The 15,612-nt window shown below is 35.8% G+C and overlaps 2 protein-coding genes across 2 annotated transcripts; both read right to left on the reverse strand.

Annotated features, from left to right (window-relative positions):
• Positions 1–2,612: 2,612 nt before the first annotated feature.
• On the reverse strand, positions 2,613–4,637 carry LOC131015807 (putative late blight resistance protein homolog R1C-3). The gene has a single exon (XM_057944229.1). It carries the CDS (start codon positions 4,635–4,637, stop codon positions 2,613–2,615), a length of 2,025 nt encoding a protein of 674 aa, XP_057800212.1.
• A 2,755-nt stretch (positions 4,638–7,392) lies between these two features.
• Positions 7,393–9,981, reverse strand: LOC131015808 (putative late blight resistance protein homolog R1C-3). The gene has a single exon (XM_057944230.1). It carries the CDS (start codon positions 9,979–9,981, stop codon positions 7,393–7,395), a length of 2,589 nt encoding a protein of 862 aa, XP_057800213.1.
• Positions 9,982–15,612: the final 5,631 nt, after the last annotated feature.

The raw sequence follows: 15,612 nt of genomic DNA on the forward strand, positions 1-15,612 counted from the left end.
ATTTGATAATTTGTATTTTTTTTAATATAAAGTATTAACTGTATAAATACATTTAATATACATGTAATAAAAAAATATAAATAAATAAATACTCCCTCCGTCCCTGAAAAAAATACTTTAAAGAATATAATGTAGTGCAAAAAAATACAAGATATTACATTAGTTGAAAGTAAAGAATAAAAATAGATATAATATTGCTAATGGTGCACATATTAACAATATTCTTCAATTATTTCAAAAAGCAATAGTACACTGCAATATTTTTTTAAGATATTAGTTGGAAATAAAGATAAGAAAACAATAGAAATTCATATAACAGCGAGAATAGTGTCGCACAATGACCATATTGTTCGATTATTTTTTTAAACTATGATATAGTGTAAAAAAATGTATAAAATATTACTGAATTTGAAATAAAATATTAATATTAAAACAAATCGCTATAATTGTGAGAATAATGTCCCAAATCCACCACATTGTTCAATTATTTCATAAGAACTAGCATTGGCACCCCGTGCGACAGACGAGAAACGTTTTTATATTACTGTATACCAACTCATTTATCATATTTATAATATACTAAAAAATTAATTTTAAATTAATATATTTGAGCTGAATATTAAAAAAGTAAAGAAATAAAGAATAATTTACAATTATAAAAATTGATATTATGAAGATGTACAAAAAATAAGTTTAAAAATAAAATAAAAATAAAAATAATTGAAAATAAGATTTATGCAAAGAAAGATGAGAAAGGAGATAGAATTTATTATATTTCAATCTTTAAATAAATATAACATTTACATTTTAATCAAATATTTACATAAAATATACTACCTCCGTCCACGATATCATTTCTACTTTTGTCATTTTGTCATCTACAATATCATTTTCACTTTCATTTATAGCAGTAGGGTCCACAAACTTTAACTCATAACAATAGTGGGACTCATACTCGACTCACAAAATTATCACTCAATTTTGAAACCAACTAGAAATCTTAGCATTTTAATGTAGTACAGATATGTTATATTGTAAAGTATTTGAATATATTAGTAAAATTAAAAAAATAATAATAAATGGTCGAAAGAAAAATCACTATAATTGTGATAATAATGTCACGACATTAACCACATTGTCCAACTAATGAATTCTGGTCTCCGGTGTCTGATATTCGATATTCGATAAGTGACTTCCCAATGCCTGACACCTGACCCTCTTATCACATTAATTTTATATTATAAACTGAAAAAAAAATGATAAGCTATAAAAAAAAAAAAAACATGTATATTTCCAGCGTTGCTATACCCAAATATAAATTGTACTAATATATAAGATTTTTTAGGACCCAATTATCATATATTTTTTTAAAAAAAATATCACTATAAGGATAAGTTACAACGTCCCTAATGTTTATAATTTAATTTTTTATAGTTATATTTTTCTTTTCAACTATAGTTTTGTATTTTGTATCTCTATGATTAGAATAATGTAATTATTATTATTATTATTATTATTATTATTATTATTATTATTATTATTATTATTATTATTATTATTATTATTATTAAATTTATGGAATTTTTTTATATAATATTAAAAACCTTGAATTAAAAGTAGTTAAATATAGATGATAATGAAATCAAGTAATTTTTTTAATTTAATAATTCAGACATAACATGTCTTACATAATGTTATACTATAATTTATATGAAAAAACTATTATTTGTAGGTGAAAAAAAAATCAAAATTACTAATTAAATTGTTGGAAACATCTATAATAAAATCGTGTGATTTATTATTTAAAATAAAAAATATCTAACTCATTTTGACTTTAGGACCAAAATCAATACAGAAGCTCGCGGAAAAAGAAAAAAACATATTAATCATATACGATTGAATTAGTTTAATTTATTTTCCAACATTGTCATTACTTTATTTTTTTCCCCTTAACTTTTAAATTTAGTCATTTGTTATGGTTTTTTCCAACTTTTATCTTTCTTTTATTTATTTATTTTTAAATTTTTTAATCAAATAAATGTAACTAAAAAAATTGAAATAATCAAAATAACTAAAATTAATGAGTCATGCAATCCTTTTATTATTCTTTATTCCAACTTTTGCATTCCATTTTTTTTAATCGAAACTTTTTAATCAAAAGAAAAAAATAAATTGAAATTAATTAGTAAAACATAATCAAACTTAGTGAGTTATTTAATAAATTAGTACAATATATTTATGGAAAAAAATGTTTAATTATTATGGAAAGATAGAACTTTGACTTTTACTAATTTACCTAAATGATCGGATGAGGTTAAATAGGTAAAATACTATATTAGATAATTAGCATTAATTAAGCATTAATCATTAATTAAAGAAAATTACTAAAATATCCTATTATGTATATACATAATATGTATAAATAGCACTACTCAAAATTAAAAATAATTAAAAACTACCCTTTGACTACACGAGAGATGAAGTTGCTAAAAATTAAACATATAATTAATGTTGCTAAAAATTAAAAATAATTAAAAACAAGCTAAATATAAAGTTGTAAGGAAAATTAATCACTGAAATTAGTATATTCCCACATGCAATTGAATTCCTCATCACATCAAACTACACTCATTAACTATAACATGAAAGGGTGGGTCCCCTTGTAATTCCTCTTGTTCCTCTACTATCTTTTTCAAAGACACAGCCATTGATTCACTGCACTTCTGCAATTCAATTGATTTGAGTGTTGCTATTTCTCCAATTTCTGAAGGGAACTCCTCCAACGACTCCATGTACCCGAGATGAAGTTGCTCAAGGCGTGGCAAGCAGGAGCCCTCTAACGTCCAACATTCCATATCCCCACACTCCGACAATTTCAAGTATTTGAGGCTGGGGAATTGGCCTTCAACTATTTCCCAACTACGTCTTGCAAACTGCCCTTTGTACAGTTGGAGCTTCTCAAGAAGTGGTAATGAAGCTATCTTTTCCAGAATTTCCTCCAAATGGAACTTTCCACATCGAAGATACAGCTTCTTGAGTGAGTGCGGGAAGCTAATACTCTGCAGATACTCTTCACGTCCATCATCAATAATGCACGTCAAGCTTTCCAGCTTACTCAGACATTGAAGATAGCTGAGGCACTTCACTCTCTCCATTACTTTATTCTCGTAGCTTATAGACAGTTTCTTGATATTGGGAATTCTCTTAACCATTTCTTCATTCAAGTTGAAATCAATCACTCCTTTGAGCGTCTCTAGATTCTCCATCATAACATCACTATCCCCGCTCGGAGGATCTGGGAGATAACCTACGAACTCGACATGCTTAAGCTGATGCATTTTCCAAATTTCCACTGGTGCAGTCGTAAGTTCACCCTTATAAGTAACAATTAGAGTGTGTAGATTCCACAGCAGACTAATTGAAGAAGGGATTTGGAACCTATAACGAAATCTAGCCCAAAGGTACCTCAAGTTCACCATTTGAAACACATTTTCATCTAAATACCCTTCGGAATACTTATATGTACTCAGTGTCCTCAAAAATCTGAAATCTAGCAATTCTGGAACCGTATCAGCATCACATATGAAAGAACGAGCAAGTGACGACATAGTTTCCAAGGCATCCCTGACTGTCTTATCTGAAGTTCTTCTGCGAATAACAATGCGGCGTTGGCTATTTATCCCTGGAGGACAATGTTGCCCTAACACATAATAAAACCTCTGCTTTTCAGCTTCTTGAAATGATAGATCTCTCACTAAATCATGCATTTTGCAGTACTTTATATTCCCAACTGCCCCCAACCAACCAACTAGAATGAGGTTTCTGTCAACTAGCTCCTTCAAATACTCTTCGGCAACTGTTTCCAAGCTTTTATCGATTATTGGTTTAAGAAAGCCTTCAGAAACCCATAACCTCATGAGTTCTGAGACCCTAATTGCCTTATCTTCCTCAAACCTCCCCATGTACAAAAAACAAGGCTTTAGATAGGCAGGCAAATGGTCATAGCTCAGTTTCAATACTCTCAAGCAATATTCATCATTTTCCGAATTCACTATTGAGCTTAAGTTTTCCTCTATGTGCTCCCAATATTCAAGTGTAAGTTCGGACTTTGCCAGTAGACCGCCAATCACAGCAATCGACAAAGGAAGTCCCTTACACTTTTCCACAATTTTCTTTCCAATTTCCTCGAGTTGAAGAGGAAAGCCCTCATCCCCAAATACAGTTTTGGAGAACAAATTCCAGCTACTAACATCATCTAAAAATCTCATACCAATGCTGTTAGAGTTTGTCAACTCGGCAGCCAAGTTTGAGAGCCTAGTCGTTACGATTACTCGACTCCCATCATTGTAATCGGGAAAGAAAAACCTCATCTTGTCCCACACCTCTACACTCCACATATCATCCAATATTATAATATACCTCCTACCGTATAAATACTTGTACAATTTTTCTCCCAATTCGTTCTCACTCAGATCACTACCCAAATCTCCACTCACTTGGTGAAGAACTTGCATAAGTGTTTCTCTAACATTATAAGTTTGAGAAATTGTAGTCCATGCACGAATATCAAAATGCTCCTTAACAAGGGCATGCTCAAATATATGTCGGGCAAGAGTGGTCTTACCAATCCCGCCCATCCCTGTGATTGGGATGATTTGGCGGTTACGGTTCCCTCCAGTCAGCCGATCCAAGAGTTGAAGTTTGAGTGAGAGATTCAACTTGTTGTTTGTGGATAGAAATTGGAGGGGAAGGGTGGTGCTCGATCTGATTGATGGTATTCATAAGAGAAACTATGGCTGCATAGGCTGCCATGATCCAAGGAAAAACAGTGTATATTTTTCTGAGAAAGAATTTGATAGAATCTGAGTTTAGGTTCAGCAAAAACAATGTGTAAAATGGCTATATCTCCTCTCCTCAATTATTGCCAAACAGCTAAGAGACAGATAAGATATGTCCGTTGACCCTACAGTTCACTATAGTCGTTGATGTCGCCTAGTTATTCCATTTAATATTTTATTTATTTTATTATTATCTTTAAGAAAAGTTTGGCCGAACTGTGGTTGAATCATATGTTTCTCTATTTTTGTAGGGAGGTGGTATGTGAGTGGTGAACATATTTGAATGCACTTAAGATGTGATGCCTAATGGAGTTCACAAAGAAAGAAGGATAAGTTAACTTTCATGTCCTACATTATTGGACTTGGGGTAATTGTGCCTATATACATGTACTTTTAGTGATTTCTGGTTTTCCACATGAACTAAATATTCCGCCTCCAAATACACGAACTTTTAATTGTTCCAATTTTTCACACGGCTATCAATTTTCAGCGATCGTGGCTAGTTAAAGTGACAAATTAATATCATCGTGACAAGCTGAAGTAGCGTATAGAAATCCAAGTACCTCGTCTAGCACATCAATTGTTTAAACCATTTAGGCATTTAAGGCATCCACCTCAACATTAATTTGGGTGCAATTGATAATCGTGTGAAAAATCAGAACAATTGAAAGTTCATGTGTTTGGAGGCAGATTTTTTAGTTTATATGCAAAACTAGAATTGGTTGAAAGTTTGTGTATTTAGGCACAACTAACCCATTGGACTTTGCAGTTGCTTAAATTTTAATTAATTGCACAATTTTCATCAAATTTGCCTCTTGAATTGAATAAGATGGAGTAGTTTTTCGAGATAATTGAATAACACAGGTCTAGCAGATTTTTGTTGTCTCATATGAGTACTACTCTTGTTCAATCTCAGGTTTACAAAGAAACAATATTATCTGTGGATAGATTAATCTCTTGAGCATTTGGGATGCCCAAGCTGTTATTTTCTGAATCGAGGTTATATAATATGGAAAACAAACGACGCAGTGCCGGTGGCAAAAAGATGCTGAAAGGAGAACCACTTTGCTTTTGTTTATGAAATGTGGAATCAAAATTGTTGAAATTGAGGAGCATAATCAATAAAATGCTTTTAGTTTTGCATAGTGAACGATTCATACCAAAATCATTTTTCTTGATGCAGTTGCATATTTTAGTTGATATTATGGTTTTAGGCTTATGCTCTTTCTCTGTCTCTCATGAATTGTGTTGAGGATAGGAAATAACATGTATATGGGCACTTAATTTGTAAGATTTAGATTCCATTCCACAGCTTCACTTGGTGTAGTTTTGTACCAGCTCTTTTAAATATGTATTTTTCCTTCAAATTATAAACTTTTAGAGTCTTCTTATCCATTCATTGCGTGCAGAAAATAAATCAAAGTGGAGTATGAATGATATATAGACATTTCTCTTTTATAGAGAGGAACAATGGCGTCAATAAAAATAAATAACAATTCAACTGAATTATTTCAACTTAGATAAATGAAAAACTTGATGCCATATTTGGATTCTAGCGAGAAAAGACAAGAGGCAGTCTTGTCTCTTGTGTACCATTGGTGGCACGGTGCCACCAGGTTTTCTACAACCTTTTTTTTTTTTTTTTCAAATGTAAACGTGTTTAGTATTGTGTTTAAGGAATTTTTTATTGTTCTTAATTTTACCAAGGAAAATGATCCCTTTCACTTTACTTTTTATTTATAACTTTACTTTTTATTTAATTATTGTATTTTCGAAAATACAACATGGCAATTATATGAAATTTAAAGGAATCCGCACACACTGAAATTTAAAGGAATTAAAAATAAATAAAAAAATTAAACTGAAAGTTTTCATTTCATTATGGCGCTAGTTTTTGGCTGCCATTATCCTCAAAACCACCAAAAAGAAATCTGCCAATCTCTAAAATTTCATTCAAACAACTTAAAATTTTCAAATTTCCCACAATTTATATGTTCTGCAGAGTGATAACATTGTGTGCTTTATCACGTGTATATGTCTATTGTTTTATGAAGAATGTTGATATTTCTTAGTTAGTTTCTTTTTCCCAAGATACTTGGTTGTCATTCAATCAACTAGGTCACTCATACTAGAAAAAAAGTTGTCCATAAAAATCACAAAATGGGTGTTAAAATGAGACAATGTTAGAAATATCTCTAAACAGAGGTGATTGCTGAAATCGAGGGACGTGCAACTTTTATACATTGAGTAATTTTAAATAGTTTAAACTTATTTAAAAGTGTGATTGGAATGGATTATTGTATGTTTGTGATTAGAATAATATGATACTATTACATTATTGGCCTTAAAATAGATTAAAAAATAAGGACATAATAGGCAAACTAAATTTGGTAAAACCAGACACTTTTATAGTAGGTATAGATTATAGATACTAATTAAACATATGATTTATGTTGCTAAAAATTAAAAATAATTAAAAACAAGCTAAATATAAAGTTATAAGGAAAATTAATCACTCAAATTAGTATATTCCCACATGCAATTGAATTCCTCATCACATCAAACTACACGAAGGTTGGGATAATTTAACTATAACATGAAAGGGTGGGTCCCCTTGTAATTCCTCTTGTTCCTCTACTATCTTTTTCAAAGACACAACCATTGATTCACTGCACCCCACCAATTGAATTGATTTGAGTGTTGGTATTTCTCCAATTTCTGAAGGGAACTCCTCCAACGACTTCATCTCCTCGAGATGAAGTTGCTCAAGGCGTGGCAAGCAGGAGCCCTCTAACGTCCAACATTCCATATTCATACAGAAATTCAAACTCAAGTATTTGAGGCTGGGGAATTGACCTTCAACTATTTCCCATCTGCCTGTTGCAAACTGCCCACCGAACAGTTGGAGCTTCTCAAGAAGTGGTAATGAAGTTATCTTTTCCAGAATTTCCTCCAAATAGAAGAACTTTCCGCATAAAAAACACAGCTTCTTGAGTGAGCGCGGGAAGCTAATACTCTGCAGATACTCATCATCACTTCCATCATAAATAAGGCACGTCAAGCTTTCCAGCTTACTCAGACATTGAAGATAGCTGAGGCACTTCACTCTCTCCATTACTTTATCCTTGTATATTATCCACAGTTTCTTGATATTGGGAATTCTCTTAACCATTTCTTCATTCAAGTTGAAATCAATCAGTCCTTTGAGCGTCTCTAGATTCTCCATCATAACATCACTATCCCCGCTCGGAGGATCTGGGAGATACATTCCGTCACGTGCGAACTCGACATGCTTAAGCTGATGCATTTTCCAAATTTCTACTGGTGCAGTCTTAACTCCATCCCAAAAAGAAACAATTAGTGTGTGTAGATTCCAGAGCAGACTAATTGAAGAAGGGATTTGGAACCCCGAACGAAATCTAGCCGAAAGGTACCTCAAGTTCACCATTTGAAACACATTTTCTTCTAAATACCCTTCGGAATACTTATATGTACTCAGTGTCCTCAAAAATCTGAAATCTAGCAATTCTAGAACCGAATCACCATGACATATGAAAGAACGAGCACGCGACGACATAGTTTCCATGGCATCCCGGAATGTCATAGCTGAAGTGCTTCTGGGAATAACAATCCGGCGTTGGCTATTTATCCCTCGAGGATAATGTTGCCCTAAGACATAATAAAACCTCTGCTTTTCAGCTTCTTGAAATGATAGATCTCTCACTAAATCATGCATTTTGCAGTACTTTATATTCCCAACTGCCCCTAACCCATCAACTAGAATGAGGTTTCTATCGACTAGCTCCTTCAAATACTCCTTGGCAATTGTTTTCGAGCTTTTATTGATTATTGGTTTGAGAAAGCCTTCAGAAACCCATAACCTCATGAGTTCTGCAACCCTAATTACCTCATCTTCCCCAAACATCCCCATGTACAAAAAACAAGGCTTCAGATAGGCAGGCAAATGGTCATAGCTCAGTTTCAAAACTCTCAAACAATATTCATCATTTTCCGAATTAACTATTGAGCTTAAGTTTTTCTCTATGTGCTCCCAATATTCAAGTGTAAGTTCGGATTTTGCCAAAAGACCCCCAATCACAGCAATCGACAAAGGAAGTCCCTTACACTTCCCCACGATTTTCTTTCCGATTTCCTCGAGTTCAAGAGGAAAAACCTCATCCCCAAATACAGTTTTGGAGAACAAACTCCAGCTACAAACATCATCTAAAAATCTCATACCAATGCTGTTAGAGTTTGTCAACTCGGCAGCCAAGTTTGAGAGCCTAGTTGTTACGACTATTCGACTCCCATCATTCTTATCAGGAAAGAAAACCATCATCTTTTCCCACACCTCTACACTCCACATATCATCCAATATTATGAGATACTTGCTCCTAGACAGTAAATACTTGCGTAATTTCACTCCTAAATCTTCCTCACTCAGATCACTCCTCAAATCTCCACTCACTTGGTGAAGAACTTGTCTAAGTGTTTCTCTAACATTATAAGTTTGAGAAATTGTAATCCATGCACGAATATCAAAATACTCCTTAACAAGGGCATGCTCAAATATATGTCGGGCAAGAGTGGTCTTACCAATCCCGCCCATCCCTGTGATTGGGATGATTTGGCGGTTACGGTTCCCTTCAGTGAGCCGATCCAAGAGTTGAAGTAGCACGTCATCAAAGCCCACCATCATGCTTTCCTTCACTGTAGAAGAAGACGTCAATGAGCCAGCTCGAGTCGAGGAGACTTTTCTCTGCAGCTGAGCTTCAGGTGAAGTCTCCATGGCTTCCTTCTTGATCACATTCATTTCTTCAATCACTTGTCGTAGATCTTGATAGAAGTTGATGAAACTGACTTCATTGGGACTAGATCTACCCAGTTTAATCACGTTCACAATATGTGATTCGATAACATCTTCAACAGCATGAGCTGCATCTGCGATACGCATCTCCAGCGGATCAGCTTCATCTCCGTCGGCAACAGGGGACTTATAACTTTCAAGAAATTCCTGCAAAATGGTAAGAATTTGAGTGAGAGATTCAACTTGTTGTTTGTCGATAGAAACTGGAGGGGAATGGTGATGCTCGATTGTATCAATGATTTGCATAAGAGAAACCAAGGCTGCATAGGCTGCCATGATTGAAGGAAAAACAGTGTATGTATATTTTTCTGAGACAGAATTTGATAGAATCTGAGTTTAGGTTCAGCAAAAACAATGTGTAAAATGGGTATATCTCCTCTTCTCAATTATTATCAGAAACATTATGTGTGCAGCTTTTCATCCACCTTTCAGAATCACATTAATGCCAAACAGCTAAGATAAGAGAAGACTTGTCGGTTGACCCTACAGTTTACTAGTCTCCTATCACATTGTGCTAATTATGCTAATTATGAAATAATGACTATGCTAATTATGAAATAATGGAGCTAAAGAGTAGCAAGCTACAATTGAATTTTTTTTAGGTAGGTGATCATTTAGTGTAGCATGCATTATGCTATACTTAAATGTGCATAATAATAAGATTCAAAATAAAACCTTTTGAAATATGATTTGTCTTCTCGCGGTGCACTACTTAAAAAAAAAAAGAAAAAAAAGGCGGGCAATGTCCAATCCTCATACAGCTGAGAAACATTAAATTACATGTAAATTTAAATAAGAACACTATGGTGTAAACGTATTCCAACCATTCTGAATCAAGTTCAATAAAAATTATTAATATGAAATTTTACACCACCTTAACCTAAATTACCATTTTTGTTGTCCTGCTTACTCATAGCATGAAACTTAGGAAGCTAACACTCACTCAATCTCATTTGATTATCTCATATAGTTTGGGAAATGTATACTAGTATAAAATTATGATATAGAGCTTCATTCTCAACTTTTTTTTTCAATGAAATCCAGCTTGTTTTCTTATTCTCCACTAGGCCCAAGCCCATCCCATGAACATATATAGAGAAATAAAGGTTATTTTTGCTTTTTGGATCCAACCGAAGAAATAAAGGTTATTATTATCCCTATCAAAGCTATTGAATATTATTGACAGCTCAATGACACAATCAAGATATGTTGTAGGGTTAAACATATGCAAATTACTTGACATGAAAAACACCTCAAGAAAATGATGCACTCCAAAAAGGCATAGGTTGCCAATCTCACATCAACTTTTCATGAAATTTCATCAAATAAAAACTTATACAAAAAGACAATCTATTTTAACTCTCAACAAAAAATTATTATAGTTGGAACTGTATCCCCAATTTATTTTGATCAAACAAAATTATTTAAAGAACAATTTATATAAATAACATTTCATATACTATGATTATAAATAATGTAAAATAATAATTATGATGTAAAGTGATTTCCCGTCGAATTTCGACGGGTTATAAACTAGTTTCATATAAATTGGTTTTTGGAGATGATCCTCATCGGCCACTCTTTTTAGCGCGCTTTCCTTGCCCTTTCTTGGTGGCCCCTTTAGGCGACGCTTCAACATTTCAAGCCTATTCAGTCGCCTGCCACGATCAAGCAAGTTAGAATTGCAGTATTTTGGATACAAACAAATGAAGATCTTATTCTATTTTAGATGGAGTCTACAAACAGATTGAGCATTCTACAAAAACAAGATGGACTATTTAAGTTTCCTTATCATATTTTAAGACAACTATTCCTATTTGCCAAGTAATCTATCCACAAGAACACTATCATAGCAACTTTTTTAATGTTTGGTATAGTAAACATATAGTATTTCTCATATATCATGCATGCCATTGGTGCTAAATGATAGCAGGCCCATAGAGTTTGAATATGTGGTTGAGAACTTGTTAAACAATTAAAAACTGTGTGAATGGTGAAAATCCTATCACTTTGTACATTTACTGAACTTAGATTAGGGGTGTAAGTGAGTCGAGCTAGCTCGCGAGCTACTCGGGATCGACTCGAAAATTACTCGAAATCGACTCGGTATAAGTCGAGTCGAGCTCGAGCTCGAGCTACTCGACTAAGTATCGAGCCCGAGTTCGAGTTTCATCATACTCGACTCGTTAGGCTCACGAGCCTAATCGAGCTTTCAAAAAAATTATCATTTTATCCCTACACTATAGCATAATTACTAATATAGCTCATAATATATACAATTTGTTGAAGCATGTATGAGACGAGCTTGAACAAGCTCAAGCTCACCGAACTTAAACGAGCTCGAGCTTGACTAAGATTCAATAATCGAGCCGAACCGAGTCGAGCTCGAGCTCACCGATTATGCAATTGAGTCGAGCTCGAGCTCAAAAATCTCAAACTCGAACGAGTCGAGCTCGAGCTCGACACATATAAACCGAGTTCGAGCTCGAGCTTTTCAATACTCGACTCGACTCAACTCATTTACACCCCTGACTTCGATTTCACAACTGATAGTATAATTATTTTTTCCATTGGACACCTCTCTACTTCTAAATTACCTTGGAAAAAATATATGGTTTAGTCTCCTTATATCAGTGTAGGGTATCTTCGCCTAGCCGAGGTTACACCACTTGGTTCCCGACCGTCCTGCCGCCTTCACACGTTGCTCAAGCAACAACAGAACTCTTGAATATATGCTTCTTCCTCTTCCTTCTTCTTACACCTGAACCTGCAAAATCAGAGGAAGTGCAAGTAAAAGGGAAAAAGAACAGGAAACAATAGGAAGAAGAAAAGAAAGACAGAGGTGGGAAAAAGGTATCCTCGGGACACAGGTGGCTCAGATTATTCCCACGGTGGCAACACACTCAGCTCAAAGACCATAGCACAAAGGTGGAAAGGAAGACAGATCGGAGCTCAAGTCAGTCAAGCCCAGTCACCAGCAATCAGGAATCCGGTGGACAGGATTCCGGCGACTCAGAAGTCACAGCGTTATCACCAATCAGGAGACCTTTGTCATGAATCCGGCGACAATGCTATGAACTAGAGGAAGCACTCTCTTTACGCCCACAACACCGGAGATCAGACCAGAAAACTGAAGGAATAGCAGAGCCTTCAAGGCTGTGAATGTACTTTTTGAACTTCCCCCAATAGATTGCTTTATAACCAAGACACGGATGGATAGGGAAGGTGTAAGGGAACTTTGGGAAGGTGAGAGAAGCCATTAATGATGGTGGAGTTCGAGGGGGAGGAAGGTCAGAGGTCGAGAGGGCTTAGGGTTTGAGGAGAGAACAGAGATGGAGCGGCGGAGAAGGGAAAGGAATTAGGGTTTGGCTGAAGGGGTTGGGATATATGAGGGGAGGTATTTGGGCTTTGGATTTTAGGGGTTAATGGGCTTAAGGGGTCTGGGCCTGAAAGGAAATAAAGAGCATTGGGCCAACATTCCACAATCAGTCCAATAAAGAGGCTTAATCCAAATGCCAGTCAAAAACATATATTATGATTTTCAACCCTCACCTCCTCTATCATCAATGCAATCAAAATTAAGAAAACGGGTGGAATATTCTTACACTTGTTCCTGAGCATACCTCTTGATATCATAAGGATACCAAGCGGCAACTTTGGGTTAAGAATATTGTTGGGTATTATCGCGGCACGTCGTCGTCCACGTACTCGTTAGCACAAAGCCAACGAGCTCTTCAAGCTTTGGAGGGAGAGAGCAGCAGCAACAGCAAGAGCGTGACAGCAGCAGTGACTTCCCTGGGAGCAGCTGCGCCGCGGCGACGTTCCAGCTCCAGTTGTAGAAACACGAGCAGCAGGGGGCCAAGCTTCGGCTCAGTCCCGTTTCCTTCTCTAAGCGCACAGCAACGTGCACCACAACTAACTCCGGTAGCTCCACGCACCCACGACACCCTTGACCCTCTCCGGCGGCTCCACACAGTAGCTGCGTCGGGAAGACACGAAACAGGGGGAGAACAAGCAAGACACGAAGCTTCTTGTTCGATCCACGCGAGGAAGGTGAATGGAGAGAGAGAGAACACGGTTCACTCGATCACACAAGAACAGCGACAACAGTCGTCTTCTCTCTCACACTCAACTGCGCCTCTCCTTTATCTCACTAAGAGAAAAATAGCTTCTCCCAATTTCAAATTCAAGCTGCCTCTTCTCTGCACTCTTTTTCCCTCGCTTAGCAATTAGGGCAAAGAGGCTTAAGTAGGCTAGGATATGGGCCTGCCAGGATGGGCTTTGGTGTGTGGGTTTGGGCTTCCAAGGGGTTGGGCCAAATAAGACTCACAATCTCCACCTTTGGCCCAATCGTGGTGCACAAACGAGAAGGACAATGGGATTCATCATTGCCGAGATCCCTGTAAAATCACACAGACAATACAAGGGAAACAAGTGAGCAAACACAAAGTAAGCTCCGATCACACAGATCACCGTATAAACTAACCGTGTCCAAACACCTGCAAATCACACAAGATATAGCAACCAGTGGAACACACATAGAACACATAGATCACTAAGATCTAACAATCCTAAAAGACCACGCAGATCACAAAGGATAGACTCAACACACAGTTGAACAATCACAAAGATCTAACCAGTAAGGTCACGAAGACATCACAAGCAAACTAAACGAGCAACACAATGCTCAAACACACAGAAACACAAATGTTCAGGTCACATAAACTAAGAGGGGTGAACAACTCCACCTCAAAGTGAGCAGTATTATAAGACAGACTAAAACACACGCCAATCCAAGTCTCTTTCAACTTGGGTGTCATCCACACAGTTAGACACAACAGTAACAGGATCAGCAAGGCAGACATACATGTTATCACGTTTTTCAGCTGTGAAAACAATCAAGGATCCTCTCACAATCTCCATTAGACCCTTTCCCCACCTACCTTCTAACCCGTCACTCTCTAAGGCGGAACAAAACAGGAGGTTAAAACATAAATCAGGCACATACCTAACATGCTTCAAAGTGAAAACATATCCAGACTCAAACTTAAGACGCACATCACCAATGCCAACAACATGACATTTTGCACCATTAGCCATAGACACACAGCCATTACTAACGGTCTGAAAGTTTGAAAACAGATTCTTAAACGGTGACATATGAAAAGAGCAACCAGAATCTACACGCCATTCACTTTCACACAGACAATCAGAATGCATAGATTTCAACAGGTTGTTATCACATGCTCCAACCACCGAAAATAAATCACCCATGTTATCACTACAAGAAGCCAAATTAGCATGCTCATTTTGCAAATCACCATCAGACTCTGACTCACCATCTGAACTAGAACTACAACTAGAACTAGAACTAGGGCAGTCCTTAGCAAAATGACCTGGTTTACCACAGTTATAACACTTCTTACTCCTTGTCTTATAAGACTTTTTCTTCTTCTTCTTAGTGTCATCATTATCTTGGTTACTAGCATGCTTTTGAGGCCTAAATTGATTTCTCTCTCTCACATGCATAACCTTCATCTCGGATTCCCTCCCAACATTATGCTTCAAATCAAGTTCCTTGCTTTTCAAAGCATTCACAACAGTATCATAAGTCACGTTATCTCTACCATACTTAATAGCAGACTTGACATCACTGTAAGACTCAGGAATAGCATTCAACAGCACAATAGGGGCATAATCATCAATGTGTTCATCGCCAGTCAGTTTAATATCTTGCACAAGTTTTGAAAACACATCCAAATTTTCGTCTACATCCTTAGACAAATCAAGTTCAAACTGAAAAAATCTTTCGAGTAAAAACAATTTGGATGGTAGCGACTTTTCAGTGTAAAGCTCTTCCAATTTACACCACAAATCTTTAGCAGAATCACATACTCCTACTTTTCT

This window comes from Salvia miltiorrhiza, chromosome 3 (genome assembly GCF_028751815.1).
Source record: "Salvia miltiorrhiza cultivar Shanhuang (shh) chromosome 3, IMPLAD_Smil_shh, whole genome shotgun sequence".
Taxonomy (NCBI): domain Eukaryota; kingdom Viridiplantae; phylum Streptophyta; class Magnoliopsida; order Lamiales; family Lamiaceae; genus Salvia; species Salvia miltiorrhiza.